Source organism: Aegilops tauschii, chromosome 7 (assembly GCF_002575655.3).
Source record: "Aegilops tauschii subsp. strangulata cultivar AL8/78 chromosome 7, Aet v6.0, whole genome shotgun sequence".
Taxonomy (NCBI): Eukaryota; Viridiplantae; Streptophyta; class Magnoliopsida; order Poales; family Poaceae; genus Aegilops; species Aegilops tauschii.
The window spans coordinates 213723335-213749572 of record NC_053041.3 but is presented as its reverse complement, the minus strand read 5'-3'; the positions used below and the strand labels follow the sequence as shown (position 1 = coordinate 213749572).

At 47.1% G+C, this 26238-nt stretch overlaps 1 protein-coding gene across 5 annotated transcripts in view; it reads left to right on the top strand.

Annotated features, from left to right (window-relative positions):
• The first annotated feature begins 11546 nt into the window (after nucleotides 1-11546).
• The window catches only part of LOC141028088 (uncharacterized), a 29819-nt gene continuing 15127 nt past the window's right edge, over nucleotides 11547-26238 (top strand). Inside the window, exons 1-2 of one of the 5 annotated variants that reach the window (XR_012190340.1) lie at nucleotides 11547-12014; nucleotides 20932-21213. Coding sequence is in view for 3 of the 5 variants with exons in the window: in XM_073505943.1 (XP_073362044.1) it covers nucleotides 14967-17993 (3027 nt within the window). In the remaining 2 variants the exon portion in view is untranslated. The other 4 variants (XM_073505943.1, XM_073505944.1, XM_073505945.1 and 1 more) reach the window with 4 other exon arrangements.

Sequence of the window (26238 nt, the reverse complement as noted above, 5' to 3'; positions counted from 1 at the left end):
TAACTTGACAATAATGACGATTGTAGATCTTATTAAAACAGAGAAATGAATTCAAATGCTTTGACTTCACAACAATCATTATTGTAGATCTTATTCAAATAGAGAAACGAATTCAAATTTAGTTCATATTGAAGCAGTAGTATATACGTTTGGAATGCACTAAAACGTTCATTTGAGTACTAGGTTGCATGCATTATACACGTAGCGAAATATTTTGATTGAACATAACATGAATTCAAAGTTTTGAACATTTGTAGTGCGAATTGATTTGGTACAGTACACGTTAGGCTTGTCCGGAAATTTGAACCCGCGCCTTGTTAGCCCGAAATATTTAAGATATATCTTTGTCTCGTTGTGCTCCGACAACTCCCTCCATCTCAACCCGCGCCTTGCTATTCCAAAATTACAACGCGCGCGAAAACTCCCACCTCCTGTGAAATCCCGACACGCGAAATGCCCGTGATACCCCTGAACCGAAAGAACCGCCTCAAATCGGTGGGGGTACTTTCGTAACTTACCCCACATTTCGGACAAGCGCGTCCCTAAGCCATGGTTCCCCACTCCCATCCCATCCGCCCACCCATTCGTACACTGAGGCCGGGAAAACCCGCGAAGCCCCACACCCTCCTCCGTCCGCCACCCAGCCGGAGCCTCTTCCCCGACGACGTCGTCCACAGCAACACCTCGACGCCCCTCATCCACCGTACCGGATGAGGATCCGTCGTCGATCTGGTCGTCCTGCCGGTTCAGCCACCCCGTCCTCCACCTCCAAGGAGCTGCCCCGATGTTCCCCTCGTCTTTCACGCCACCTCCATTCCCACACCACCGTCTTCACCTACACCACCGGAAGAGCATCATCATCACCGTTTCCTCGGATGAATCTACGGCCTAATCGGCGCCACCAAAGAGGTTGTACACTAATCGCCGCATTTTCTTCTTGATTCGATCTCACGGTGCTGCCGGCGCTCGATCCCGAGCCGACACGGCGCGGCTCCATCCACGGCAGCATCGCCGGCCACTTCCTCCACGGCGTCGCTCCCTCGGCGGCTGCGGCCACATCAGTAGGAGCTGGTGCTGCTTTAGCTCTCGCTCGCGCTGCTGGTCTGCTCTTGCTCTCGGTCCCCTACCTGGTCTGCTCTTGCTCTTGCTCGCGCTACTGCTCTCGCTCTTGCTTGCGATGCTGCTCCGATTTAGCTACACTTCAGTCGACTGAATTGACTTTTGGGTCAGCCGATTTTCAGGGGGTGGGGGGGCTCACCGGAGTTAAGGAAGAACCAGCCGCAGCGGGGAAGGGGGCTCGCCGGAGAGGTACCCCACTATCTATCTTAGGGTTCAGGGTGGGGGCGGTGGTCGCCGGCGGTGGTGGGGCGGTGGCGTGGGGATTGCCGAAGAAAAAGCTCGGCAGGGGGGCCTACAGGGATGGCCGGGGCGGCGGCGGACCGGCAGTGGGGAGTGTTTTCGGGGCGGGCGGGGCGGCGCACCGCCGCCACGGGCGGCGGGGGCGGCTGTTTGGCCGGTGGTGGCTGGCGGCTCAGGGGGGGTGGAGGTTGAAGATGAACTGCAGGCCCTTGATTTCGTATCCAACGGCTGCAAAATCGACTGACCAGAGATGAAAAAGTCAGTCGACTGACGTGTAGCCTCACCTCTAGTGCGTTCAGTTTCGACAGCAAAATTCAGTTTCGACAGTTAAATTTAGTTTCGACAGTTAAGTTTAGAGATGAGCGGCTGATGTATACATCTAGCACTTTGTGGTTATGTATTTTACGTCATCTATTGGAGATGTTATTAGAATTCCACTCAGGTTAACGTTGTCTCTCTTGTCCTGCTTCAGCCTCGGCGTCGTATAACTCACCGGAGCTGCTCCAATGACGAAACCCTCCATAAAAGCGGAGCAGTACCTCGGGCTCCATCTCCAGACGCCTAAGATCTTCTTCCCCTCCTCCGACAGCCAAGTCAGCCGGGGCATCCTCACCGTCCAACCCAATCACGCTGAGATCGACATGGCTTCGCCAATGAGGTTGTACACTTGTTGCATATCTTTTTTACTCTACATGTTATATATATATATATATATATATATATATATATATATATATATATATATATATATTGTCCACTGAGCACACGGAGTAACGAGAAATACGATCATTTTATCCTACTATATGACAAGCAGTGAGGTACCAGGCAACTTAGCTATCCGTGATGGACTCTCTTGAACGCCATCATTATTTATCTCTGCGTGTTTGAGCTGTGCATTTGTCGATGGCCCTGGGAGTTGAGCTAGTAGGGCAGTGGCCTGGGTCCAAAGTAATAGAAGTAGCACAAAAACATTTTTTTAGTGTAGGCTTTTCCTTGCTCAAGCCTGCCTACTGGAATCGCCAGTGCTTGAAAGGAAAAGTGAATGAAAAACATAGGAATTGGAAAGTTTTGTATGGTACTACTTTTCATGAATTTGGTGCAAAGGAATGGAGCAAAGGAAAACTGTAGGATTTGTTCCTTTAGTGTCTCCTTGAAAGAAAAACCGTAGGAATTTTAATTTCCACTTGTCCTCCTTTTCAAATTCCTATTCATGAAGCACAAGACTAAGAGATAGTAGCATAATAGCATTATAACCGTACATTTTCTTGTGGTTTGACTTAATCTCACCATGCTTCTTTGCATCCTGTGATCTTCCAATTCTTGTGAACCAAACACCCAGATTGGCAGAAATTCTCTGTTTTGCACGTGCATTCCTATCCTATTCCTATCTATTTCCTATCTCTGCATTGTTAGAATCCTCAAATTCGAACAAGCCCTTACACAATTACTTCTATTACAGATATGTGTCAAAGAAAACCTTGTGTGGTTTGTCCTCCTCCTGCGGTGCTGTGTTCCACCCCAGCTCAACTGCTCCAACGACGGAAGGGTTCACCACAGCAGGGATCCGCTCTCTAGACCGTCTTTCGTCGCCTCAGATCTTCTTCCCCGCCGCCGGCAGCCACGACAACTGCATTTCCATCATCAAGTGAGCAGATGACCTTGAGGACTACACGGGTCCGCAAGAGAGGTCGCACTCTTCCGTGTCTGCTTACGTTATGCATCGCTTAATATGATGGCATGCTACTTTATCGTCGTGTTCACCTATTAGACTCCGAGTCAGGTCCAAACTTATGCTGAAACTTGAGTTTTAAAATGGTTGTGGGGTACATATTGGGGCAGCAATCAGTACTATCTGTCTACTATCTGGTTAATCTCGGGTGTCTACTATGAGTTTCATGTTGGGTGCAAACAAACATTAAAGGAGCCATTATCTGTATTTTTTAACTAAAGCTATTATCTGCCTGCTATCATTGGTTTTGGGTCTGTCCACAGTTTGCTACCATCACTCTGGATTTGTGCATGCACTCCTTACATAATCTCACTATGTTTTATTCCTATGCATGTCAGTTATTGTACACAACAGAACTGAACATGTAGAGCGAAAGAGACGAGCCTTGCGTGGCAATAGAATTTCATGCAGATGTCGCTCTATGGTGGGCGCAAAGTCAGCCCCCCTCCACCCATTTCGGATCGTAATCAAGAGGAAGATAACTGTTCTGAGGGGGATTCAGAAGCAGAAGACCACTCCTATTTACCCCATGAGGTCTTCGCTCTAACTTGGCATGCTGATGTTGGTTATATCATGCATATGGTGCCTTGCATTGCGTACTTTATACATCAAATATGTCAACTGTTTAGTTTAGACATGCTTTGTGTGAATGCCATCTGTTTAGTTTATTCATCGTTTATGTGAATTATGCAATGCCATCTTGTTTAGCCAGGCATCATATATGTGAATTTTGCAATGTCATCCTGCTTAGCTAGTCATCTTATATGTGAATTATATCAGGCCATCCTTTTTTTCCATTACGTATTACATTTGTCAACAATGTTAGTACATTCAACTACTCTTCGTGTGCATCAGCCATTTGACACGGTGATGGAAAATTCTGGAGTGAAAACAAGGTCTTCAGAGCAGACTATGCTATCTGACGAAGCGCATATCTCGCTGGTTACGGATAGCTCCTCAGAGGAGGATTCAGAGACAGATGACCAGTCCTATTTCCCCCCTGAGGTGTATGCTCTAATTAACTTGGCAGGGTTATGTTGCTCATATCGTGTGTATGGTGTCTTGCATTGCGATGTCATTTGATTAGTTTAGACATGCTTTGTGTGAATGCCACCTGTTTAGTGTCTAATTACCATATATGTGAATTATGCATTGCCATCTTGTTGCAAGACATTATATATGTGAATTATGCAATGTTATCTTGTTGCAAAGGCATTATATATGTGAATTATGCAATGTCATGCTGTTGAGCCAATCATCATGTATGTGAATTATATCATGCTATCATTTTTTTTGTATTACGTGTTCCATTTGTCGACAACGTTTGTATATTCAACTACTCTTCCTGTGCATCAGCCATTTGAAGCGGTGATGAAAGTATCTGGAGTGAAAACAAGGTATTCAGAGCAGACAATGCTACCTGCTGAAGCAGACATCTTGCTGGATATAGAGAGCTCCTCAGAGACTGATGACCAGTCCTATTTCCCCCCTGAGGTCTATGCTCAAACTTGGCAGGGTTATATTACCCATGTCATGCATGTTGTCTTGCATTGCTTAGTTTTTACATCATATATGGATTGTCATCTGCTTACTTGCTTACTATATAAATCATATATTTGAATTATATCATGCCATCATGTTTACATACACAACATCTATCTGAATTATGGCATGGCAACCCATTTAATAAAGACATCATATAGTTATATCATCTCATCCTGCTTAGTGTTTACAGTCATCATATTTTGAATTATGTCATTCTATCCGGGAATTATATCATGCTATCATGTTTCCATAGGCGGCATGTATGTGAATTATGGCATGCCAACCTATTTAATAAACACATTATATAGTTATACCATGTCATCCTGTTTACATAATCATCATATTTTGAACTATGTCTTTCCATCTTTTTTAGTTAGCCATCACAATGTGAAGTTGTATCATGCTATCCTGTTTAGTTAGCCATCATATATGTGAAATTGTGTCATGCTATCATATTTGGTTAGAAAACATAAATGTGAATTATTTCATGCCCTCTTTTATTCCCCACTATCCATTGCACCTGTCTATCATACAATGTCTGTACATTCAATTACTTTTCTTGTTTATCAGTCATTTGAATTGGAGAGGGTGATGGCAGTATCTAAGGGAGTAACAACACGGTCTTCAGAAAAGACAGTGCTACCAGTTGATGCAGATAGAACCACGGTTGTACTTGCCCAAGAACTAGCCCCACCACACATAACCCATACTCTCGCAGATTGTACCCCTACCCAGTTGGACAGAGAGCCAGCTACACCCCTTCTAACCCCAACCCCAGCAGATAGTAACCCAGTTCCAGTTGGCACAGCACCGTCTCCACCACACAGCACCCAAACACGAGCAGTTAGTAAGGGAACTGCAGTGCCCAAAGCACGAGGACCACCACTTCGAATCCCAACTCAACGCTTAAAGGAGAAGAAGAATTGTTCTCAGGTCAGGTTCTGTAGCTATGGTTCATACTCCTTTGCTCTTGCATCATTGTATTTACTCAGACCAACTATTTTCAAATTTGAAGGATGGAATTGAAACTCCAATGGCGCAACAGGTATGTTTTAAACTTGTTTCTTTAATTGGTTTGCTGTTGTAACTTGCTCTATATTGATTTCAGTTTCAATTGAATAAACAGTTATGTTCTCATGTCATGCACATTACAAGTGTCTCTATAGTTTCCCATACTTATATTCTGTCTATTCTGCTTTGTCTTGAACAAATATTATTTGAACTGTGTCTTTATCTTGATTTGGCAACAAAAACTAGAATGATATAGACCATAAAGTGACCATGGTACATAGATATATGTTTGTTTCATGCTGTTATCCTGTGCACTTTACTACGGAATTGATTTACCAAAATGAGTTTCATATACAACATGGTAAACCTGTGACGTGTCTGCTTGTTTCTCTTTTAGAATGCGGACAAAATATTGGAGAACAATACCCTGTTATGCAATGCTGAAGGAAGTAATGCAGATAAGGTTCAAGATAGTGAGACATCCCTGTTGGTCTCCAAGAAAGCTGATAAAAACTACCATGACGACAGTGAGAGAACCCAGAAGTCCTATCTTGATACAGTGTTCGAGTTACTGGCCACTACTGCTGGCACAAGCTCTTCGAACTCGCTGCCTGAATCAGTTCGTCTTCTTGAGTCTCAACTTCAAGTTGAAAGACATAGATCGACAGGAAGCTGAAGGACTGAGGAAGTCCCTGCATAATTCAGATGCATACTTTCTGGTGCAACAGCAAGCGCTGGAGGATTTAAGCGCCAAACAAGAGAAAGTTAATAAGCTTGCTAAGCATCTTGCCAGCATTATGGGTACCCAGGATATTGTTTCTTGAGATCTTCTGAAGTGGTTTCAGTTCTGGACTTGTTTTGCTGCGGCGTTTATTTGCACTGGTCGCCAACTTTGACAACCAGTGTATATGATATGCTGCTTTGTTCCCTATATTTGCACTGGTGGCGAACTTTGATGCCCAGTGGATGTAATATGTGTAATAGCCGTGATAGCCTAGCGTAAGTTGCTTGCTTATTTATTTCCTTGTTGTCTTGTTTATTTGTTTGCTTGTAGTCAGTGTTGTTCTTTTTCCGCGGTTTGCTAGTGGCCGCAATAACCTATTTTTTAAAACTAGGCCACAATAACCATGGGCTACATATTTACTGTAGTGACACTGGGCCTTCTACGGAACGTAGAAACAATGGGCCTTCTACGGGGTGTAGAAACAATGGGCCTTCTACGGGCCGTATCATCAATGGGCCTTCTACGGGCAGTATCATCAATGGGCCTTATACGGGCCGTATGATCGATTGCCCAAACATGGGCCGATAACATACCGCTTTATGGCCGTAAACGGGCTAGAGTTGGAATCGTCCGTTCATGGGCCGACCATAATGGGCCGTATTTGATGACGCTATGAAAACGGCCCAACGTATTAACGGGCCACAAACGGGCTGACTGTAAGCACGGGCTGAATTTGGCCCACAAGCAGAAAATGACAGTAACGGGCCGTAAGTAACCGAATGCTGGAAATGAGCCCAAGAATAAATGGGCCCTGAGAAGGCCGACAGATAACATGGGCTGGAAACGGCCCAACGGAATAATGGGCCATTAATGGGTATAAAGTGATACACTGTTCATTACGGGCCAGTTTTACCACGGGCCGTTAATGGGCCGAGGGTTACTAAGGGCCTCATATGGGCCAAAAGACGTCATGGGCCATACATGGGCCGGAAGTTAAAACGGGCTGGAATTATATTGGACGGCCCAGATGACGCTACTGGGCCTAATTCGGATAGGCCGTAAACGGGCCCTGGGTTAGCGAGCTGTAAATGGGCTATATGCGAACAGGCCGTTAACAAGCTTGCCGTGGGCCGGCCCGCCACCTTTTGACCAAGTCAAATGGGCCGGCCTTTTCACAGGAATGGGCCTCTGTTGGGCCGTGCCACATGTCGACATATCATAGGCGCTTTGGGTCCAATGAGTGGATGACATCTGTCCCAACGGTGAGCCGACACGTGTTTCCTCCAGCCAATGATGATTTTACACGTGGAAAATCCCCATTGGTCGGGGCTGTTAACGGGTTATCAGATCCAAAACCGGACCCGATAGCTTAACAGCGTTCCGTTACGGTGGATGCCACATGTCGGTCACCCTTGACGAAAGCACTTCTGTGACGCGCGATTTATCGTCATGGAAGTGGACACTTCCGTGATGATAATTTTGGTAATGTCATGGAACACTTCTACGACAACACAAGTATGACTATCTTGATTCTGTCATAAATTTGTCATGGACGTACATGCATGACAGAAAACGTGACCTACTGTGACAAACATGTATCATCACGGAAGTGTATTTTTTTTGTAGTGATATGAACGGAGGCGTAAACTGTGGAGGGGGCGTCGCACACGGCTAACAATTGTTGGTGTGTGTGTTCTAGCGGTGCCCTCCCACATATATATAGGTTGAAGGGGACGAGAGGCAGCCAAGGGGCGCCCCAAGTAGGAGGAATCCTACTTGGGGTCCTCCCAATTCGGCCTCCCCCCTTTCCTATTCCTATTCGGAGTAGGAAGGGAAGACGGGGAAGTGGGAATCCTATCCCCCTTTTTCCTTTCCTCCTTCCCCTTTTCTACTCCAATTTGGCCAGCCCATATGGGGGGTGGGGGCGCACCAACCCCTTTGTGGCTGGTGTGTTTCCCCTCTTGGCCCATAAGGCCCATATCTTTTGTCGGGGGTGCCTGGAACCCCTTCCGGTGACCCGAGAAGTACCCGGTGCATCCCGAAACACTTCCGGTGTCCGAATATCACCGTCCTATATATCAATCTTTACCTCTCCACCATTTCGAGACTCCTCGTCATGTCTGTGATCTCATCCGGGACTCTGAACAACATTCGGTCACCAAATCACATAACTCATATAATACAAAATCGTCATCGAACGTTAAGCGTGCGGACCCTACGGGTTCGAGAACTATGTAGACATGACCGAGACACTTCTCCGGTCAATAACCAATAGCGGAACTTGGATGCTCATATTGGCTCCTACATGTTCTACGAAGATCTTTATCGGTCGAACCGTTATGAAAACATACGTTATTCCCTTTGTCATCGGTATGTTACTTGCCCGAGATTCGATCGTCGGTCTCTTCATACCTAGTTCAATCTCGTTACCGGCAAGTCTCTTTACTCGTTCCATAATACATCATCCCGCAACTAACTCATTAGTCACTTTGCTTGCAAGGCTTCTTATGATGTGCATTACTGAGAGGGCCCACAGATACCTCTCCGATACTCGGAGTGACAAATCCTAATCTCGATTCACGCCAACCCAACAAGACACCTTCGGAGATACCTGTACAGCATCTTTATAATCACCTAGTTACGTTGTGACGTTTGATGGCACATAAGACATTCCTCCGGTATCCGGGAGTTGCATGATCTCATAGTCAAAGGAATATGTATTTGACATACATGAAAGCAATAGCAATATAACTGAACGATCAACATGCTAAGCTAACGGATGGGTCTTGTCCATCACATCATTCTCCTAATGATGTGATCCCGTTATCAAATGACAACTCATGTCCATGGCTAGGAAACCTTAACCATCTTTGATCAACGAGCTAGTCAAGCAGAGGCTCACTAGGGACTCAGTGTTTTGTCTATGTATTCACACATGTATTAAGGTTTCCGGTCAATACAATTCTAGCATGAATAATAAACATTTATCATGAATAAGGAAATATAAAATAACAACTTTATTATTGCCTCTAGGGCATATTTCCTTCAAACACATGCATATATACATATATCATCTAACCATTATTTATTGATGATTTCAAATATTTGACTTGCCAGGCGTATGTACGAGACCCATCTCCAGAACTGGTCCAGCAACAGCTACCGGTACGTGACGTGGAAATGCTCAGCCGTTAGCTTGTCGCGTCAAAGGAGAGTACAATGAAGGCACTTAACGAATTGAATAACTCCCTGAAGAAAGAGAAGGACGATATGATCGACGAGATCGGAGATCTCGTCGATAAGAAATTGAAGCTCATTGACCAGAAGCAGCTACTAGTCACCGAGATCAAGTCTATGAAGAAGGAGATACGGCTCCTGAATGCCGAGAGGGAGGAGCTGAAGACCGGCAAAGTCTATTTCAGAAATGAGGGAGAGAGCAACAGGAACAAGTTGCGTGAGATGAGGATCATTCTTCATTGTAGCTAGTTAGCGTGCGGTTAACAAGTTGCGTGAGATCGATGACGATACTTTTTCTTGTATATAGAGCTAGCCACCGGATAACTTTTGCTTGTAGGTAGTAGCAAGCTAGTTACTGAAAACTGTAGTAATAGCTGGGTATATTTTGTGGATTTGAGACTTACCACTAGAAGTTTAAATGGATGCACATATACTAATCGCTGGGTATATTTTTATTGCTGAAAAATACAAATTGCTGGCGTTGCCTCACAATAAACACCATAAATAAAACAATATATTGCTGGCGTTAGCCAGGTGGACGCCATCAGTACTAAAATACTGCTGACGTGTCTGCCAACGCCACCACTAAACTGTTTTCACTGGCGTCATATTGGTGGCGTTGGGTCTCTATGCCAGCAAGGCACTTTTTGCCACGCCATAGTTAGGCTTTTTTCCACTAGTGTTTGTGCGTGAGTCCAACGCTTGGTGTATAAATACGTGTTGCATATTGAGTAATCAAAGAGGCCAAGAGGGCTGTGGAGAAAAGATGTAGCCATTGTGTTGTCATCAAAGAAGGGTCTTTGGCAAAGCTATTGTTCATCTTCCTTGGTGAAGTGTGTGTGTGCGTGTAAGTTCTTTTCCACCGTGTGTGTTCTGTGTTCTTGAGAGACAAAATGTGAAGAGAAGAAGGGAGAGGGTTGTGTGAGGCAACCGAGAGGTAGAAGAAGAGCGGCGTTGCGAGAGGCGGCGCCAACATGGTTCCGTTCATCCCGTCGCAAGCCACACGCCGAGGCGAAGCTCAGCCTCCGCTCACTCCCGCAAGTCTGTTCCGCGCAATATGCACCCAAAATAGGCGCCGGGGGAAGGTAAGACAAACAGCCGAACGCGCGATTCTCGGTTGCTAGGCCTAGCTCTTACAAAGCCCATTACCAAAGAAAGCTGACCCAAAAAAAATTTACCCGGGAAACCACGATGCATATGTGGATTTTTCCGATTCTCAAAAAGATAGTGGATTTTTTCAGCTGTGCCAACACAATGTATAGGCTTGCCTAAAAAAAGGGACAACGTACAGGTCTCACAGTAAAGTTTAGGCAACAGCCCGGGCCAGTGCCCAGACTGGCCGGGCGCTGGCTCCAGGTGAGAGCTTCGCGATGGGTGGGATGGAATGGGCGGCTGCGCATGAGAGCACCTACCACTACCAACCACCGCGAGGTACTTTGCCTCGGGGTTGTCGCCTATAGCTGGCCAAATGGGCCTTTTTTTCGGGCCAGCCCGTGAGCACGGCCCGCCTTGGGCAATGCACAACACAGGCTAAACGGGCCAGGCCCGGCACGCGGCACGCCCTGCGCCGTGCCTGGGCTTGGAGGCTGGGCACGCGGGCCGGCACGACATGGCCCGATTATGTTTTTTTAATTTTTTTTATACATCTATATATGGCCCAACATGTAAAATAGGCTAAAAACGCTCAATGCGTCAAATAACAGGCTGAAAATATACGGCCTGCCGTGCTAAACGGGCCAACGTGCCGGCCTGTTTACTAACTGGACCGTGCCTGGGCCTAGGGGCGCAGCACGCGAGCCGGCACGGCCCGGCCCGTATAGTAATCGTGCCCTGGCCGTGCTGGGCCAGGACCGATTGTGATGGGCCGGGCCGGCCCGTTTGGCCAGGTACGTTGCCGCCACCCGTGTTGCCTCGAGGTGACGCTGGGGCTAGGTTTGGGGGTTGTTTTTGGACTTCTGTGAGCCCGAGGGACAAAAACGAATTTTTCTACCAAGGAGTCGGCGAGGGAAAAATGATAGCTCCACGCGGCGGCGCTGCCCAGCGCTATTGGCGCCCGGTGCCGCTCGACGGGAATTCGTCGAAAAGGCAGAAGGCCGGCGGCCGCGGAATCTGGGCACCGTCGTGTGTAACGGTAGTGGGCGAAATGGAGGGGAAGGGATCGATTGTTAGACGAGGGCCGAGGAGCCGGAGGAGGCGACCCCGGGATGGATGGGACCAACGCTTCTCGCGGTCACATCGGGCGGAGGTTGGCCGCGCTCGCCGCAGGCCATGGTCGGATCGGCGGAGGAGCTAAGCCTGCCACAGGCAGCTCGCCGTGGAAGGGCGGATGCGGATCTGGGCTCTGCCATCCACCATTTTGTGAGCTACCAGGCCAGACAAGCTCAAGTAAACATCCACCTCCATGCTAAGGTAATTTCGTTCACCAGCATCTACGAATTCTCTACTCGCATCAAGTTCCGTTATTTTTGCCCCTAATTGCGGCTTGTTTACACATCGATGAGTGTGATGTAGCTGATAGTAATATCATTTCCTGAGATAGTCATCTGACTGTTCTAGTTGATGAATAGATTAAGCATCACTTGTTGTGAGAGGACATTTACTGGTCTATATCCAAAGCAAACTAAATTGGCACACTCCTGAATTGTGGGAATTTTCTTGTAATATTGCCAAAGGATGTCCGGCTTCTTCATCACGGGTCTAAAACAAAATCTATAGCTTAATAGCTGGATAGGAAAGCGCCGACAAACCCCACACGGCCACTCATGGGAACCCTGCCCTGCTTTGGGCTGCGAGTGCCCCGCGTGATGCACAAGATCTCTCTTTATATTATCTTTGCTACTATTTTATTGGGTCGTTAGGTGGATTAGAATACAAAAATTGAGCAGTACCAGTAAAGACATGTGCAGTGCTGAGTGATTAAAGAGTTCTTTGCAGCGTTTGCCAGTTGAGATATAAAGTGATGTAGTGCTTCATTTGGAGATGAGGAAAGAACTGCATTTGCTTGTGGAGATTAGCTAGCAACATGGAGAGAGTAGCAAGTAGGCAAATGCCCGTCCCAGCTGTGGTTGCCGCGGTGCTGCTGCAGCTACTAAGTGCAGTGGTGACAGCAGCAGGATGCAGTACAAGTTGTGGTAACATCAGCATCCCCTACCCATTTGGCATCGAGCCTGATTGCTACCATGACGGCTTTAACCTCACCTGTGACTACTCGTACCGCCCTCCCAAACTTTTCCTTGGCGATGGCACTGTCAAAGTGCTCGAGATCTCCATCCCCAGCGGCATGGTGCGCATCACAGCACCAATATCATGCCAATGAGTCATGATATTGACGGTGCATCCAGGCCCAACACAAGCAGGTACCACACATGGGGTGGCCTCAGAGAGAGAGGACCGTTCTTTGTTGCGCCGGATAGGAACAAGTTCCTTGTGTTGTCGTGCAACAACATCCAAGTCATCCTCATGGGGGAGGACAACTCCACCATCAATGCCTGCGCCACTTACTGCCCATCCTTGGGGAACTCAGACGCACAGCCTCAGCTTATCCGGTATCTACTTCTGCATGGTGAATGCTCAGGCCTTGGCTGCTGTAATAGAGGCATCCCAAAAGGTTACACTTCCTACCACATCCAGCTCCAGCCTTCCAATGACTCGAGCTCCGATGCTAAATCGTCAGTATATATAGCCGAGGAGGGGTCCTATAACATCTCAAAACTCATGTCGGAACCTCGCGGTGTGGCACTTCCTGCCTTGCTAGACTGGGTGATCAGCAATTCGTCATGCCAAAAGCAAAACTCTGTTGCTCCTGGATGCCGCAGCAGCAACAGCTTTTGTCAAAACTACACAAGCTATGTCTACAATGGCTACCAGTGCCGCTGCTCTGCCGGTTATCGTGGAAACCCTTACATCCTGGACGGATGCCAAGGTACAAGTTAAATAAATTTAGCTTTATTCCCTTGTCATACAAGTTAAGATATAAATTAGGGGGATTACACCTTAAACTCAGTAGCTATGTACGTGTGTTGTATATTTGAATATTTTACTGGTGTAGTTGGTTTTACAGTTGAAAGTGCAAGTATCACTTAGATTATATTTTGGTGTGATGACAATGTGGTTAGTGGAACTAATGTTGGTTGTTAAAGTTTATCTCAGGACTTTTGTTCCAAGGTGTCCATTGATGGAGGTGTGCGACCCCCCAGTCCAAAAAGATCAAAGGCGTGGTTACCGGCGACTCGAAGGTTTTTCGTTTTGGTTCGATTTGAGTCGTAGGTAAAACCGCACTATCAAGAGGGGTCTTCGTGGATTTAGTGTCGTGTGGGAATGCCTCCAAGACAGATACACCAGCCCTCCTACACCTCCTCAGATATTCCACTTATTGTGTGCTTTGCCGTGGTGTCCTGTGATGTTTCATCCGAAATCTTCTGGAAACCCCGTGTGCACGGGGTAGTCAGAATATTTCGGGACACCCCGTGCGCATGGGGTCTCTGACCCCCGTGCGCACGGGGTACCTCGAAACTCACTGGACACCCCGTGCGCACGGGGCTGACTTGGCCCGTGCGCACGGGGTCCAACGGGCAGAAATCCCCTCCCGGCCAAGAACACTATATAAGCCCCCTTCTTCCTCCTCCATCCCTCAACCCTAATGTCTTGTTGAGCTCCTCCATTGCTACACCCCATTTTGCTCACTACTCTCAATCCCTCCACCCAATCTTGTTGAAACTTTGGGGATTGGGAGAGCAAGACCCGATCTACACTTTGACCAAACCAAATCGCGTTCCCCACAACATTCATCCACCATGACTTGTTACTCTTGGAGCTTGGGCTCCTAGGCGGTTAGAGGTTCCTCCGGAAGCTTCCTTTCTTGTGGTGTGCTCCGGAGAAGTTTGTAAAGGTGTGGTGGTCGCCTTCAAGACCAACCCCGAGTGATTTGAGGCTCATCCGTTGGGGGTGACTCGAAGGAGATTACGGTGAGCCTTCGGTGGCGTTCCGCAAGCTTTGGCTCCGGCATCGCTCCAAACGGAGAGTAGCTCTTCCCCAAGGAAGAGTGAACTTCGGGATAAAATCCGCGTCCTCGTCTCACTTGTGGTTAATCCTTTCCTGCACTTTACTTAGCCTTGCATGCTTGTTGGCATGCTAATTAGTTTGTTGCCTAGCATATTTAGCTTAGAGCTTGCTTGTCATATAGGTTGTGTTCACCTAGTTGCATATCTAGTGAACCCTTTTTATCCGCTAAGCCTTAAAATTGACAAGAAAGAGTAAAATTTGTAGTATCCTATTCACCCCCCCTTTAGTCGATCGTATCGATCCTTTCAATTGGTATCAGAGCCTCGTGCTCTAATATAAGGTTTTACAACCTTAGAGGATATGGTCAATCTAGGGAATGAGGGAGGTGACGCACCACTTGCGGAGGATGGTCAAAACCTACCCCCCGCCGCGGCCGACGCACTTGTTGCTCCGGCCGTTGCTCCCGTCGCCCCCATTAACCCAAGGGCCCCGTTGACCGCGGCCGATATTCTTTCAATGTTTGCGGACCTCAAAACTGCTATGTTGAAAGAAGTTCGCTCCTCGGTCAAGGAGGAAATTGATGCTCGCTTAAAGCCCTCGACATCCGCCTCAAACTCATTTGATCCAAATGCGGTTCATGATGCGGATGATTCGAGAGAACCTCTTGCATCCCCAGCTCGCACTCAAGTTCCCAAGTACAATGCCGTGGAACCCTTTTACTCACCACAACCCTTGCAGCACCCTCGCATTAATCCTGTGGGGCCTCCGCCCCCTTTGAAAGCTAACGCGTTTGCTAAGTGGAAGCTAGATATGGAGTCTCATATTCGCAGTGCATCTACACAACTATGGTGGATTGTGGTCAACGGTTTCAACCCCAAGGATCCCATGAATCTCACTCCAAGAGAAGCGGTTGATGATCAACTCAATGCTACCGCCCACAACATGTTGCGCACCGCGGTGACCGATGACTATAGTGACTCCATTGCTCTACTCAAGACCGCCAAGGAAATTTGGGATTGCCTTGAGGAGGCCCTCGAAGGTGATGAAGCAATTCAAAGATCTCGGTTGGCTTTGCTCAAGCAAGAAGTCAACCTATTTGTGAAAAATGAGGGTGAGTCCGCGGAAGAGGTATATCGAAGGTTGAAGTCTCTTGTGCTCAATTTGAGAACCTTTGGGTGCACTTGGGCAAATGATGATTTCATTAAGGACAAGTTCATTGATGCTATGGTTCTCACGGAACATACCATGGTGATGATGATACATCAACGCCCGGACTATCAAAAGTTGACCGCGGCACAAGTTGTATCCACTTTCTCAACTCATGTTCTTTTGGAGACCAAGTCCAAGAAGACCTTTGCCATAGCTCAAGCCACCAAGAACTCAAATCTTGCATTGAAGGCCAAGAAAGTAGTTGCCCAACCCTCAAGGGATGAAGAAGTTGTTGAAGAGACTTGTGAGGAAGATGTTGACACCTCATGCCCGGCAAATGACTTTGCGGAAGACTTGGCTCTCTTGGTCAAGAAATATTCCGGGACCATGGCAAACAAAGGGAAGAATCTGCAAGGAAGATCGTTTGGACGAAGAAAATGCTACAATTGTGATAGCCCAAGACATTTTGTGCACGATTGTCCTTATGAGAGATGTGAAGACAAGTCCGAGAAGCTTGTGCTCAAGAAGAAGAAGTTCACCAAGTTTTCCAAGAGGAAAGATGACAAGGCTCTTGTTCATGAGGAGTACATGTCCGGAGATGAAGATGACGGTGATGATGATCATGTGGGCACGGCCGCCATTGCCATGCATGCCACTACCTCCTCCTCCACCACCGGCCTCTTCGACTCTCCCAACGAGGACAAGCCGTTCACTCATCATTGCCTCATGGCCAAAGAGGTAAAAACAAAGTCCAAATCTCTAAAACCCTTCATCCACACTCCCAATGTTTCATGTGAGATAGTGGAGGATGAGTGTGATGATGGTGTGGATAATGATGAGGAATCCTTGATGGCTTTCATGAAAACTCTTCATGGTGAAGCTCGTGCTCGTTTTAGCGATCTCCTTAAATCACTAGCCGAACGCGATGATTTTATCGAGAACGTTGAAAACCTCCTCATAGAGGAAAAAGAGAGAGTCGAACTCCTTGAGCACGAGCTACATGAAGAGAGTGTCATGAGAGCATCACTTGAGGAAGCCTTGTCTTCTCATAAAATTGACTTCGTTAAAACCGATGATGCGTTGCAACTTGCTCTTGAGAACAAAGATGCCCTTAAAGTAAGGGTTGAAAAGCTTCTAGTTGATCACACGAGACTTGTTGAGGAACATGAGCTCCTTGTGACTAGTTCCCAGGTTGTCAAAGGTGACCTCATTGCCCTCACCGAGTCTTATGCTCAACTTAAAGCTACAACCATTAAGGCTCTTACTTCCGTCCCTCATATTGATTTAAATGATGAATCTTGTACGGCTAACTTTGCTCATGATTGCACCTCTCTCCAAGAGGAGAATAAGAAGTTAAAAGCCCAAATTGAGAAAGGGCTTGTGTCGTGCATTCAAGGGGAGAAAAACCTCAATGACCTCTTGAGCAACCAAAAGGAGTGTGTTGCCAAGGAGGGAATTGGGTTTGACCCCTCTTCTAAGAAGAAGAAGACCAAGAAGAAGAACCACAAGAAGAAGATCGGTCCTACTCCTCCTCCCCAACAAAAGATAGCATTTGTTCATGAAGGACACAAGGAGAAGGAGAAGGAAAAAGGGAATGTTGGGGATGGCAAGGTCACTAGGGACAAGGCCATTCCCAAAGAGTTTGCCGGCAAGAACAACCCATCTTATGTCCTCATGAGAGGAGATGATGGTTATACCTTTGCTAAATTTGTTGGCACTAACTATGATGATTATGCTTGGACTATTTGGGTTCCTAAGACCCTTGTTGCTAACTCTCTAGGACCCATTCAAAATGGGGACCTAAAATCAAAGCTTGATTCTTGTAGGACCTCCGGTGGAACACAATGGGTGATCGATAGTGGTTGCACCAATCATATGACCGGAGAGAGGGAGATGCTTGTGGAGTTCATTGATTCGCTCAAGGCCACTTCAAACATCTCTTTTGGTGACAATAGCAAGGGCAAGGTATTGGGTTTGGGCAAGGTGGTAATCTCTAGTGATGCATCACTTAAGAATGTCATGCTTGTTCAATCCCTTCACTACAATTTACTTTCTACGATTCAATTGGCACGTGCCGGTTATGATTCTCATTTCGGTGAATTTCATGTGACCGTCTTTAAGAGAAGCAATCTCAAAGTGGTCTTTGTTGGGCATGTTGAAGACAACCTTTACGTGGTTGATTTCTCAAATGAGAAAACTTATCTTGCAACATGTCTAATGGCCAAGACCGTCGGCTAGCACACGTTGGCATGAGAAATTTATAAGCTCTCTTAAAGGGGGAGCACATCCTTGGACTAACCAATGTGTCTTTTGCCAAAGATCGTCCTTGTAGTGCTTGCATTGTCACATCCTAGCTAGTTCATGCATTAGAGTGTTGCATCATGTTTACTTTTTCCAGAAACTTGAAATGGGGATGACAGAAACCCCAGCACCCCCTCTGAAAGCAACTAGGGTTTAGTAAAATTATTTTCAATGAACCTGAAATGCCCTTCTAAAAAGTCCTCCCTTTTTGTCTTGGGTTAGGACCTCTGACAAAATGGGTTCACAATTTTCTAGGACACATAATGTCATTGGATTAATCCTTTATCTATTTGCATTTGGGCATTTAAATGCTATAGAATAATTCTGGATTTAAGTGAGGGCTGTTAGGAATAATCCCAACAGAGCCCACAATTATTTGCAGGATTTTTGGAAACGTTTTAGTATTTTTAATAAAGCCCTACACTTACAGAAAAATAGGAAAAACAAAACCGAATAAAGAGAGGGAGAGAATCTTACCTGGCAGCCCATTGGCCGGCCCAGCACTGTGCTGGCCCGCGCCAGTCAGCTGCTTCCTCCCGCCAGAGCAGGCAGAGAGGTGACGCCGGCGTGCGCGAGCTCGCCACGGCGCCACCTGCTTGCCGCTTCGCCCGTGGACGAGCTGGACGACCTCCACGTCGCGCCCCTGAGCCCCTGGGCACTTCCTTTCTCCCCCATCGCCTCTCCCTCGCCTCCCTCCACCATGGCCGACGCAGCCGCTGCCACCTCGCCGACGTAGCCGTAGCCACCCAACGGGCACGCCACCATGCCCAACGAGTTCACCTCGTCACGTAGGCCACGTAGGACCTGGCCTTGAGCCTCCAAGAGCACCACAACGACGGGTCCGACCTCACCCGTACCCCAGCAGCCGCACAGCTCGTCGCCGGCGTCATTTCCGGCGACCCCGAGCTTCACCTCCACCACCAATCGACGCGGGTTGCTCCCAGCTACGCGTAGGTGCCCTCCGCCGCCCCTTTGGTCGCCGGAGGAGGAATCCCGCAGCCTCCTGCCGCGTCTGGACGTCGCCGGCGGCTAAACGCCGGCGAGTCAGCGTGGTTTAACCACGGGTTTGACTCCCCAGAGTCACTGACAGTGGGGCCCGCCTGCTAATTAACCTGAGTTAGATTTAAATTAATTCTAATTAGTTTAACTAACTAACAGTGACACTGACACAGGGGACCCACACGTCAGGTTTGACCTGGACCGCCCCGTTGACCGCTGACGTCATCATGACACACTGCTGACGTAATAAACAATTTAATTACTGGAATTATTTCTATACAGGGAATTCCAAAAAATACCACAAACTTCAAAAAATCATAGAAAATAATCTATAGCTCAGAATGAAAAGATTTATATATGAAAAATGATCAGAAAAATCCAATCTATCCATCTGTACTGGTTTCATGCATGTTTAAGCAAACTAACCTGCTGTTTAATGCAGAACAAGATAACGCACTAATAAGGGCTACTTATGAGCTTGGAATTTGAATCTTTGATTCAAAATGGTCCAAACCCATATGGTCTTAGTTGCATTAGCCCAATACATTCATTTTGCCATGTCTCATGCATGCATCATATTGTTGCATTTTCCTTGGTGTTGATTGTGCTTCGATGTGTTCTTCGTGGTAGGTTCTGCCTCCGAGGATATTCACGAGTATCCAACCGAAGGGCAGTATTCCACCAGCACTCCGTCAGGCAAGCAACCCATTGATCATTTCGATACAAACCCATCTTCTCGCTTCTGCTCTCATTTACTGCATTAAGACAACGCGATTCAAACTGCTGTGTGTTGCGGTAGTTGAACCCACTTTCCTTTGCATGACCTGTCATTGCCACAGTAACTAGATGAAACCCACTAGCATGTGTAGGAGTTGATTGAGCCATGTTGTGTTCCTACAATGCTATGCTTGCTACGCTTAGAGTCGTGTCAGGTCTGGCTCATCAGGGTGATGAACTAGAGTGAAAGCATGTGTCGGTAATGAGAGTGAGGTGTTGAATACGTTTTGGTAAAGGTATCGATGAGAGGCCATGTAGGAGTACATGGTGGGTTGTTTCATTGAGACCGTCCCTAAGAACTGAGATCTGTATGCGTGATTTAAGATTCAGCTACTACCACGCATTGGGCCCGAAACCAATGGACCCCCTCGGCTTCTTAATCACCCTTGTCCTCTGTCCAGGAGTTGCACGTAGTTTCTGGTGTTTGTAGTAAGCTGGAGGCCGTGGACAGCGCTGACCCGAGGGGTGGGCTGTGATGCGGTAGGCTCGTGGCACAGTGTACCGAGTCACCCGTTTGGTGTCCCGGGAACCCTGCACACATCGTTTGGGGCCGTATGTGGAAACCTCGGCCAGACTCCCTGCGGATGGAACCTGAATAGGCGATAAACCTGGACTAGAGACTTGAGTGTTTAGGTAGGTGTGGCCGACACCCACGTTGGGCTTCCGCTTGAAGGTTGCCAAGTACATGTCGTGTAACGACGGTAAGTGGTGAGAGCGTGTGTGACGAAGTACACCCCTGCAGGGTATAAAACTATTCGAATAGCCGCGTCCGCGGTAAAGGACTACTTGGTCGCTTATGCAGTTCATAGACAAGTAAATGGATACTACTAAAACCTCAAGATAAGTGTGAGTACCGCGGATGGCTCTCTCGTAGGATGACGAGGGAGGATCCACGATGGAGTATTGAGAGGGTGATTAGTGGACTCGTGTGCGAAAACTATTTTACAAGTGGTGTCTCGTAGGATAGCTTAGCCAAGAGTCAAAGCTGGCTTGCTGCAATAACTCCACTACCTTCTTGAGAATGTACATGTATAGTAGGATTTGTTGTAAGACTTGCTGAGTACCTTTGTACTCATGTTGCTTCAATTACTGTTTTCAGACGACAACACCGCCCCTTCCGATGGGTTCTATGTAGATCTCGACGTTGACGAGTGACTTGCCACCCAGGTGGTGATCTGAGCTTGTGAAGGGCCTACGTAGATAGACAAGCTTCGTCAAGCCTTCTTTCTTTCTAGTGTCTGTACCCAGACAAGTTTGCTTCCGCATGTGCTTGTATGTTTGTATGACTTCAGTGTCGGGTCATGTGACCCCTATCTGTATGAACATGTTATGTATGGCTCTTCGGAGCCCTTTAAATAAAGTACTTTGAGTTGTAGAGTTTTGTTGTGATGCCATGTTGTATTTACACATATAGAGCATATTGTGTGTATGATTGAAATGCTTGGTATGTGTGGGATCCGACAATCTAGTTGTTTATCCTTGGCAGCCTCTCTTATGGGGAAATGTAGTCTAGTGCCTCCATGAGCCATAGTAGTCCGCTACAGCCCGGTTCACCGGAGTCCTGCTAGCCCAGCACTACTGCTCTGGACACTTGACTGGCCGGCATGTGTTTCACATCGTTCCTGTGTCTGTCCCTTCGGGGAAATGTCACGCGGTGACATCCGGAGTCCTGCCTAGCCTGCTACAGCCCGGGTTCCCGGAGTCCTGTTAGCCCAGTGCTACAGCCCGGATTCACACGCTGCTGACCGACACGTTCGATGTTGATTCATGAATGCCTGTCCCCATACGTTAGTGCCGCTTTGGGTTCACGACTAGCCATGTCGGCCCGGGTTCTCTGTCATATGGATGCCAGCGACATTGTCATATACGTGAGCCAAAAGGCGCAAACGGTCCCGGGCCATGGTAAGGCGACACCCGTGGGAGTACCGTGCGTGAGGCCGCAAAGTGATATGAGGTGTTACAGGCTAGATCGGTGTGACTTAGAATCGGGGTCCTGACATGCATTGCCGGAAAACTTCATGAAAAAGCTCATAAGGTGACGACTATCATTACCACTTTGAGGCCTCTCGAGCTCATTCACTTGGATCTCTTTGGGCCTCCATCTTATGATAGTTTGGGAGGGAGGAGGTATTGCCTTGTCATTGTCGATGACTATACAAGATATACATGGGTGTTCTTTCTCAAGACTAAAGATGAAAATCAAGACACCTTCATCAACTTTGCCAAAGAAGCTCAACGTCAACATAATTGTGAGATCAAGGCAATTCGAAGTGACAACGGCACCGAGTTCAAAAATTACACTATGAACGAGTTCTTGAGCGATGAGGGGATCAAGCATCAATATGCCGCGCCATACACTCCCGAACAAAATGGTGTTGCGGAAAGGAAGAACCGGACTCTCATTGAGATGGCAAGGACCATGCTTGACGAGTACAAGTCTCCATACAAGCTTTGGGCCGAAGCCATCAACACCGCGTGCCATGCTACAAACCGGCTTTATCTTCGTAAGCTCAAGAACAAGACTCCCTACGAACTCCTAATCGGGAGAAAGCCTGACGTCAAATACTTTCGAGTATTCGGTTGTAAGTGTTTCATTCTAAATAAGAAATCCCGTTTAGCTAAGTTTGCGCCTAAAACTTATGAGGGCATATTTGTTGGATATGCATCAAACTCTCATGCTTACCGTGTTCTCAACAAATCCACCAGATGTATTGAGGAAACGGTAAATGTGGAGTTTGATGAAGATAACGGTTCCCGTGCGGAGCAAATTGTTCCTAGTGTTGTAGGTGATGAGGCTCCTTCACAAGCTATAAGGACTATGGGGATAGGCCACATTCGTCCACAAGAAACACCCCAAGTCCAAGTAGAAGAAGAAGGAGTAAGAGCCCCTCTTGTGGATTCTCCACAAGGGAAGTCATCACCACCATCACAAGGTCAAGATGCTATGGGAAATCATGAACCTATCCAAGAACAAGATCAAGTCCCTCATGTTCCCGAGCAAGATCAAGGGCAAGCTCAACCAAATGGCGAAGAACCAATCCGTGAGGCCCAAGGTCAAGCTCTTGATCAAGATCAAGATCAATCCCAACCTCAAGTGTCTTCCACATCATCACATCCAAGTGATCAAGAACTAGAGGTTGTGAAGAGAAGGGTGTCTCCAAGGCTAAAGCATTCCCAAGGCCAAGCTTCTTCCACAAGTTTAAAACCAAGTGAAGAAGAGCTTACCCTCAAAGTGCAAAAAGCGGCCGCCAAGTTAAAGCATCTTCAACATCTCACCAACAACATTTATGGAAGCATCAACAAAGGGGTAACTACTCGTAGACGTTTGGCAAACTTTTGTGAACATCACTCGTTTGTCTCTTGTGTTGAGCCCCTTAAGGTTGAAGATGCACTTGACGACCCGGATTGGGTAAATGCCATGCATGAAGAACTCAACAACTTCACCCGCAACAAAGTATGGACTCTTGTGAAGAGACCCAAAGAACATCATAATGTCATTGGAACAAAGTGGATCTTTAAGAACAAACAAGATGAGCATGGACAAGTCACTAGAAACAAGGCAAGGTTAGTGGCACAAGGGTTCACCCAAGTTGAAGGTTTGGACTTCGGTGAAACCTTTGCCCCCGTTGCCCGTCTTGAGTCCATTCGTATCTTGCTTGCATATGCTTCACATCATGATTTTAAATTGTATCAAATGGATGTGAAGAGTGCATTTCTTAATGGTCCTCTTAAGGAGTTGGTGTATGTCAAACAACCTCCCGGTTTCGAAGATCCCGATCACCCCTCTCACGTTTATGAACTCCATAAGGCGCTCTATGGACTTAAACAAGCACCTCGTGCTTGGTATGATCACCATACTGCGTTCTTAAGCGAGAAGGGGTTCTAGATCGGGTTAATAGATTCCACTCTCTTCACGAAGAGGGTAAAAGGAGAATTGTTTGTGTGCCAAATATATGTTGATGATATTATTTTTGGTTCCACTAACCATGCTATTAACGTTGAGTTTGAGAATCTTATGACCAAGGAATTTGCTATGAGCATGATGGGAGAGTTGAAGTTTTTCCTCGGATTTCAAGTGAAGCAATTGAGAGGAGGAACCTTCATCAACCAAGCACTTTATATTCAAGACATGCTCAAGAGGTTCAAAATGCAAGATGTTAAGCCCATGAAGACGCCCATGCCCACAAATGACCAACTTAATCTTGATCCCAATGGTAAAGATGTGGATCAAAAGGTATATCGCTCTATGATCGGTTCTTTGCTTTACCTTTGTGCATCTAGGCCGGATATTATGTTGAGTGTGTGTATGTGTGCAAGATTTCAATCCGCTCCCAAGGAGAGCCATTTTTCGGCAGTGAAAAGAATCCTTTGATATTTGGTTCATACCCCAAACTTGGGCCTTTGGTATCCCAAAGGAGCAACTTTCAAGTTATTGGGATATTCGGATTCGGATTGGGCCGGAGACAAGGTAGACCGCAAGTCCACTTCCGGGTCATGTCAATTCCTAGGGAGGTCATTGGTAAGTTGGTCTTCAAAGAAGCAGAATTGTGTGTCCCTTTCAACCGCCGAGGCCGAGTACATTGCCGCAGGAAGTTGTTGTGCACAATTATTATGGATGAGGCAAACTTTGATGGATTATGGTGTCAAATGTGACAAAGTGCCTCTATTTTGTGACAATGAAAGTGCAATCAAGATCGCCGACAATCCAGTGCAACATAGCCGAACCAAACATATTGAGATTCGTCATCACTTCATTCGAGATCATGTGGCCAAGGGAGACATTGATTTATTCCATGTCAACACCGAGAAGCAACTTGCCGACATTTTCACCAAGCCACTTGATGAAGCAAGATTCCGCGAGTTAAGGCATGAGCTGAATATCGTGGATATAAGTAACTTGGATTGAGGTTCTTGCATACACACACATACTCTACTAGTATCTTGTTTTAGATGTAGGCACCTAAGTAGGGGGAGCTAGCTCAACTAATGAGCTATCTTATCCTACTAGTGCATAAATTGAACAAAATCTTTCACATTAGCCATTTGAAGATGGCATTTGTGCTTCAAAGATGAGTATTGGTCTTGGGCCCAAGGTTCATATCTTCGCGGTGCCATACCAAACAAACTCAAACATGGTGGCTTCGGCCACCGCCCTCCGTTGGAGGTTGGATCTTTTTTTCTTTTTTTGTGTGGTTCTTCTTGTCCTTGTGTTCGTGTTTCGGTGTGTGTGTTTCTCGATTCTCTTCCAGTGCAAGTGCTACACATACTCCTTTCTAGTAGTGTTGGATGTCTTCTGCGATGTGTTCAGAAGTGAGGCGGAAATGCTCTTTGGGGTCTTGGTAAGAATTTGCATTCAGCCATAACCCAACAAGCTTCTTCCTGTCAAAATCCTCTAGATATACCCCGTGCCCACGGCCCTTGTACCGTGCGCACGGGGACCCCGTGCCCACGGCCCTTGTACTGTGCGCACGGGCCTCCGTGCGCACGGGGCCTTTAGCCCGTGCGCACGGGGTCTGCGGTTTCTGGTGTGACGCCCGGATAATTATGCTACAGTAAACCTACGCTAACGATGCCACGTCACCTCTGTTAGTGTTGATAATCTCGCGTTAGTTCAAAACCGGATCAAAATTCAAATTCAAAATATGGCAAACAACAAAAGTTTTCAAAAATATTAAAAACTAAAATGTTCGGGGGGATTCAAATAAATCATGGATAATTATGATGGAGAAAACCACACTTATATAAAATCTTTAAATACTCTAAAGTGAATAAAACAGTAGTCAAAACAATTATTGAAATGCCTTTTATAATAAATAAAATGTTAAACTATTCTAGTTAGGTGTTAAATTTTTTATCGCAGTGGGTTTGGTGGTAGTACTAATTTAGGGATCATTTTGTACTTTACAAAACTAAAATAAAATGAGGAACAAAATAAAACAGAAAAGAAAAAGTAGAAATAAAACAAAGCTAAAAAAAAGAGAGCAACCCCCCCCCCCACTGGGCTCCGGCCCAGCAGGCCACAGCCCCACTGGGCCAGGCCACCAGGCCAACCGGCCAGCCCACCCCGCTCCCTTATCCACCCCACTCCCCCACCGACAACCCCCACCTCCCCACTCCCTCGCTCCCCCACTCCCCGATCCCATCTGGATCGGGGCAACGACCGCGACGCCGCCGCCTCGCCCCCGTCGCCGGACACCCCCATCGCCTCGACGCCCGCGTCGACCCCCCTTCCCCGCGCCCCGACGCTGGTGCTGCCCTTCGCCGGACCTCGACCACCTCCTCCGCCACCTCGCCTCCCCGCGTCGGCCTCGACAACCCCGGCCCGAGCCACCACCCGTGGCCCCATCACCGGATCGCCGCCGCCCGGAGCTGACCTCGCCTGACGCTGCCCCGCCGTCGCCGCGTC